This window comes from Nanorana parkeri, unplaced genomic scaffold, assembly GCF_000935625.1.
Source record: "Nanorana parkeri isolate BGI_ZX_2015 unplaced genomic scaffold, ASM93562v1 scaffold2044, whole genome shotgun sequence".
NCBI classification, from domain to species: domain Eukaryota; kingdom Metazoa; phylum Chordata; class Amphibia; order Anura; family Dicroglossidae; genus Nanorana; species Nanorana parkeri.
The window spans coordinates 184,014-190,847 of NW_017308312.1; the positions used below are offsets into that span (position 1 = coordinate 184,014).

At 42.6% G+C, this 6,834-nt stretch overlaps 1 protein-coding gene across 1 annotated transcript; it reads right to left on the bottom strand.

Moving 5' to 3' along the window:
- Positions 1 to 4,928: 4,928 nt before the first annotated feature.
- LOC108800489 (RNA-directed DNA polymerase homolog) lies at positions 4,929 to 5,444 on the bottom strand. Its single transcript, XM_018572472.1, has one exon. It carries the CDS (start codon positions 5,442 to 5,444, stop codon positions 4,929 to 4,931), a length of 516 nt encoding a protein of 171 aa, XP_018427974.1.
- Positions 5,445 to 6,834: the final 1,390 nt, after the last annotated feature.

Sequence of the window (6,834 nt, forward strand, 5' to 3'; positions counted from 1 at the left end):
CCCTTTCAAATCTTCATGTTGTGGTAAGGTGTGGTAAAACACACATTTTACTGCAAATTACTGCAGTAAAAAGCAAATCTAGTATATTGCAGCTTACCAATCTTTAAATGTGGTGGATCATTTGCTTTCACCTGGTGATCAAGCCAGTAACACACTTCTTGTCTTAGGGCCCATTTACACATTCAGTAGTGACCTGCATTTTACCTCACTGGATCAATGCATGTCACTGCTAGGAATAATAGAAAACAATTTTGTAGCACCCTGGATGCCACCGCAGGGTTAACAAATTAAGATTTCAGCTAAAACTTTTTAAGCAGTTACAGCAACAATGTTTTTTCTTTTGTGATGTGGGATGCACATAAATAAGGAGAGGTTGGGACAAACTATTATACTGATGGTGTTTACAACAGTCATCTTTGATTCACATATCTTAAATCTTGTTTTTTTCCAAAAGAAAATAAAAATATTACTGTAACAGTTTAAACATGTTAGTTGAAGTTGGACTTTATTTGTTGCAGTTTGTCATCTAAAACTACCCTGTCCAGAAGGTGACAATGCATACGTGATTTTTGCAACAGAACAAACAACATTGTCACCCTTTTAACAAAGTTGCAAATCAATAGATCTACTTGCAGAATCACAATTGATAAAACGTGTTTTTTTACCAGGAGGAACCATAGCGCTTGGCAGAGTTTTAGGACCTACTGGGGAAGTATACATTATATTCTTTTATATTCTTTTATACACTGGGTTTAGTTTACATTTATATACATAGCAACAGAGTTGCTTTTATTATCACCTTCTGTATCATCAGTATAATTGTAACACACCAATTTCATTGCCTGCACTAATTCTTAAAGCAGCAGTAGCCCACCACAAACCAGAATTATCTGAACACGGACAGTCCAGTGGCGTGTCAGAGCAACTATTCTTGATAACCTGTTAGATATTGTGGGAGACCCCCTCAGAGGTTTGCCACTAACACCAATTACCTATTCATCATCAGTGTTTGGATGATAAAAAGGATCTGACAAGACTTAAAATTTCAATATTTTTTATACCACTATTATCTTGACAAGTCACAGTTGTACTATACTGCATCATCCACCAAGGGCTGACACTGAAGGACAAAAAGAAAATAAAGCAAAGTGCATTATGGCTTAAATAGTGTTCCAAAATTTAATAACAGGTAATTAAAATGTTACTAAATAAGAATTTATATGCAACCGTACCCACTTTTGCTCAGCTCACTGAATGCTACCACAGGTCGCTACATTGCATGCTGTGTGGGGATCTGAACGCAGTGTAACACTTTAAATAAAAGGATACATGTAAACAGTTACAGCTCCTGCAGTGTGTGATACAATGCACACTGCCAGAGCTGCAAAAACGCACTAGCTCGTCCACTAAATCCCAGCATTTTAGCGCATGCGCTAGTTTAAATGGGCCCTTAGGGAGCTTCCACTCTATTAGACAGCATAATTATCATCCTGTGCAGATTAACATGGACTTGACTAACAAATTAAAGCTGAACTTTACGCTAAACTGTTTGGATAAAGGAATCTCCCACTGGGCCAAGCTTAAATAGCTTGCTTGCCGGCCCTGCTGGCTCTCAAAATATCTACACAATGCCTGCATCCAATCAGAATGTTCAGGTATTTTGACAGCCAGCAGGGCTGACTAGCAAGATAGTGAAGCTTGGCCCAGTGGGAGATTTCTCTATCCACACAGTTTAGCGTAGATGGAGGAATCTGTTGCACTTTTTCCATCTGACCATAGAAAATCTGCAGATAATCTATAGATGTACAGTCAAGGTCAATATTCCTGTAGAGAGGTTTAAGAAACTCTTTGATGGTTATAGGAAGAAATTGATTTCATTTATTTTTTTCTACCAAATATTAATGAAAGGTGCCAATAATTTTGTCCAGTCCATTTTTGGAGTTTTGCGTTTAATGTGCCGGAATTTTGTGTCATACCAATACAAACAATATAAAAACATGAGAATGCCTAAACATTTGTAATTGTAACACATTTCTGTGTGAAGTGGTGCATTATCTGACAGACATTCAGGGGTGCCAATATTTTTGGCCATGACTGTATGGCCAGCTTTACTGGTTGTACCATGAGGTAAAAATAAAGAAAAAACTAAAACAGTCAAACTATTGTAGCCACCACATCTATGAATTGTTAAGCTTTTTGCTTTTAGATATAGATAGGCTTTTTTTGCAGTACATCTTCACAATTATTGTGAAAAGGGCTCTAACAAAATGCCTAAAAAGAGCCTTAAATTACATATAACGGGTTAAGCTTTAAACTAATTCAGTAATCTTTAGCATGTGGTTATAAATAATGGGTTATGTTTCTGACACTCATTAGAACTGAAGAAGCTGCTAAAATAAGCAAACAAAATGTCTTCAACATTACAAAAGTCAAGTTGTATGTGATTAACTATTACTAGCTATATAATGATCTCAATAAAAGGAAACATTTCCAGTCACTACTATTTATAGTTCAATTCAAATTCTAATAGGAGCTATGCATTCTACTTATGTTTTTTTTTTAAATAGCTCCCAGCCATAGCAAATACATGTACTGGGACAGTTAGTGTAAAAATAGATAGGTGGTTAAACTGCAAAAAAGACTACTTTATATTGCCCAGCTTTAGGGAATGTTTTTCGGTGCCATGGACATATGAATTATGACTCAACCATTTGCCAAGAGCACCCTAATTCCCTCTCTTTTACATGGTTGCTTTCTTTTTCACATGATACACATGGGGCTCTCTTCACCATGTGAACACAGGAAACTCTGTTTCCTCTACACAGCTACTGAGAAAATATAAATGTTGTTTAGCTTTTCCCTCTCTTTTGCTGCAGAGCACAATTCCAATCAATAAAACATATATTATATTTAGATAATTTATCCTAAAAGATATCTTTTGGCAGCAAGCTAAACTAATAATCTCAAGGTTTTTATAGACAAAAACCTATTTTAATTGATTTAAAACTGTGGCTTTATAATTGGAATAGAATTACAGTTGTAAAAGCTATTTGTCACTGATTAAATAAATTATATCACAACTGCAGAAACTCTAAAACATTTCCCGATCAGTGGAAAAATGTTTTATTTTTTATCGAATCATTTTATTACATATGGCAATTTCTTAGCAGCATTTTTCTTTTATTAAAATGTAAAATAACTCACATCTATATACATGAGGGGACAAAATAGAAAATGAATGGTTTAGAAGCCGGACACAATCAAAATCCTTGTCTGACATAACTGCAGATAATAAATGATTTATCGCAAACCTTAGTCTCTTCCTGTAAAATGCCCAAGAGTACGTTTTATTACTCACATCAATTATTTTAAATATTTCATTTAAATAGATAAATGGATGTAATTGGCATTATTAATCATAATTAAAATCCCTCTCTGTTGATAAAAATAAGATGTAGTACATGGTAATACATTTACCTTATCTGTAGTCACTTATAGGAAATAGCAGTAACTGGTACATTTCCACTGATTAAACTATTAATTAAAGCAGCTATAATTAAGTCAATTTATCCTGCCAGACCATGGCATATATAAATATATATGTTCTACAAAGTTTAAGTTTTTAAACATTTAAGACTATACATTGTTTTTGCGCAATTCCACCAGAAAAAAACTGCAAGAAAATTTCACTGCAGTCATTTAAGATAAAACTATAACTTGCTTTAGTACTAAATATAGTAAAAACAGTTCATTTAGCAAAGTATTACAGCTAATTCAAATGCAACAAAAAGCTTTATGAAATTGGATTGCAAGCATGCCAAACGTGTATATTAGGGATGTATTGTGCATCTTTTTAAACAAAAATAACAGGATATCGAACTAGAAAAAAAATAAGAACAATTTAAGACTATTTAAAGAGACATTAAACCTTCATTTTTTTCTTGTTTATGGGGGCCAGACTTCCTATAAAATAGCTTTATTTTGCTTATTTTTTTTCCTTGTTCTCTACTGGTATCCAGTCACTAGCCCCACCACCCCCCGTATGGGTGCCTTCCCTAGCTAACCAACTGTTGTGTGGGCACCTGCATGTGCAGGGTCACAGATTCCAGGGGACAGCGGATGGTGCGTCCCGAGACACCTGTCGGATGTGGAAGAGTAGGTCGGACTGCAGGAGTAGGAACTGGGTAGCTACGGGGCATCGAGTACATGCGGGATAGGGCTTCAGGTTTCCCGTTGCGTGATCCAGGGCAGTAGGTTATATGGAAACGGAAATGGGAAAAGAAGAGCGCCCATCGGGCCTGCCGAGGTCTTAAGCACCTGGCCGATCTCGGGTACTCCAAGTTCTTGTGGTCTGTATAGATCAGGACCGGATGGGTCGCTCCCTCCAGCAGATACCACCATTCTTCTAACGCCAGTTTAATGGCTAGGATCTCCCGATCGCCGACATCATAGTTCCTCTCGGCTGCGCTCAGCTTCCTGGAGAAGTATGCCACGGGGTGCAAGAGGGCTTTCAGCCCATGGCGCTGGGATAGGATAGCCCCTACTGCCACCTCTGAGGCATCCACTTCCAATACGTAAGATAACGCGGGATCTGGATGTCTTAGAAATGGGGCAGACGTAAACCGGAACTTCAGCTGGTCGAAGGCAGTCTGGGCATCCGCAGGCCACTGAAAGTGGTTCGTCTCCTTAGTTAATTGCGTGATGGGCATTATGATCTTGGAGAAGTCCCGGTTGAACCGTCTGTAAAAGTTTGCGAAACCTACAAAGCGATGCACGCCTTTCTTGTCCATAGGGGGAGGCCACCACAGGATAGCGGACACCTTTTCTGCGTCCATAGCAAGGCCGGTAGCCAAAATGACCAGTACGAGGAACTGGATTGAGGACTGCTCGAACTCGCACTTCTTGACTTTTACGTATAGGCCATGCAGTCAAAGTCGGGAAAGCACCTGTATCCGGTGCAGGGTCAAGGAAGACGAGAAGACGAGGATGTCATCGAGGTATACTATTACGAATAGATCCAGGAATTCACAGAAGACGTCGTTCACCAGGTGCTGAAATGTGGCCGGGGCATTGCACAGGCCGAAGAGCATAACGTGGTACTCGTAATGCCCGAACTGAGTACGAAAAGCTGTCTTCCACTCATCCCCCTCACGGATCCGGATGAGATTATAGGCACCCCGCAAATCCAATTTGGTGAAGATGGTTGCAGAATGGAGGCGTTGAAACAGCTCCGGAATCAGTGGAAGGGGGTAGTGGTTCTTGATGGTGATATGGTTAAGCTCACGGTACTCCACGCAGGGACAGAGGCTGTGGTCCTTCTTCTCTACAAAGAAGATTCCAGCTTGGGATGGTGAGATAGACGGGTGGATGAATCCGTTGCTCAGGTTATCCTGGTTCAGATAGCGGACAGTCATATGCCCGATGCGGGGGAAGGGTGTCCGCATTCCGTTTATCAAACACATCAAGGAAGTCGTGATAAACCCTGACGTAATACATTGTCCTGGACTGGTTGGCAGAGGGACAAGCCCTGGACAGCCGCGGGCCGTGAACAGTTCTGCATACAATAGGAGGATCGGAAGAAGACGTCCCCAGTGCTCCGTTTGATGGGAGGGTTGTGGGCCAGGAGCCACAGCATCCCCAATATGACAGGGGACAAGGGCGAGGATATAATATCCAAGCGGAGTAGTTTGTGATGCCCCGGAATGACCATGGCAGGGATCGGAATGGTTTCCTGGGTGACTGGCCCGGTTTTGAGGGAAGTGCCATCTGCCAGGTAGATGAGGAGTTCCTGAAGTTTATTTTGCAGGGGGATGTGGTGCAGGGAAGTGAACTGATGGTCCAAGAAGCAACTGCAGGCACCAGAATCAAGGATGGCCGAGATCTGAAGGACTTTCTCTGGCAGCTGTAACGAGATAGGGACAACGAGATGAGAGGAGAGGTGTCTGGCCCCAGCCTCTGAAGCGGGGGTCATGTGTTGCCACTTACGTTTCTTGATGGGACAGGTATGCACGTAATGCCAGGAGCCGCCGCAATAGAGGCACAGATCCTGTTGGCGGCGCCGTTCCCTCTCCCCCGGGGTCAAAGGTGCTCGCATCAGGCCAATCTGCATGGGTTCGGGCATGCCATAGACTGTAGTGGGAGGAACGTATCGAGACATCGGGTTCCCACCTGGCAGGAGAGCCGGGACCCGGGGCAACATCCAGGTTGGTCGGGAGTAGCCAGCTCTTTCCAGTCTCCGTTCCCGTAGGTGTCTGTCGATCCGAGTAGCCAGGTGGATTAGGTCATCCAAAGAATCCGGCACCCCCACACGGGCCAGCTCGTCATTGAGGGAATCGGACAATCCCAGCCGAATCTGGCAGCGAAGTGCCGCGTCGTTCCACTCCGTGTCAGAGCTCCATCTTTTATACTCCACCACGTAGTCCTCAAAGGGCCAGCGGCCCTGACGCAGGGTGGACAGAGTGGTCTCTGCGGTGGAGACCCGGTGGGGGTCATCATATAGTAGCGCCATGGCGTCCAGAAACCCAGACGAGAATTGAAGGAGTGGATCGTCCAGTTCCAGGAGACGATGGGCCCAGGCCTGTGGTTTGTTAGCTAGAAGCGAAATGATGAACCCCACCTTGGTCTGCTTTGACACAAAGATGCGTGGCTGCAGCAGGAAATAGAGTTGACAGGCGTGCCGAAACACACGAAACTTGCTGTGGTCCCCGGTGAATTTCTCAGGTGCTGGTACCCGGGGTTCAGGTGTGGGTCCCATGGCAGCGGCAGCAAGTGGTGCGGGGTCAGCAGGTGGTGGTATTACTGGTGGAAACGGAGTTGGGGCCTCTGATGAGTTTT

Excerpts from the sequence above, each read along its gene's own strand:
- LOC108800489 (XM_018572472.1), bottom strand. The coding sequence starts at position 5,444 with ATGCGGACACCCTTCCCCCGCATCGGGCATATGACTGTCCGCTATCTG.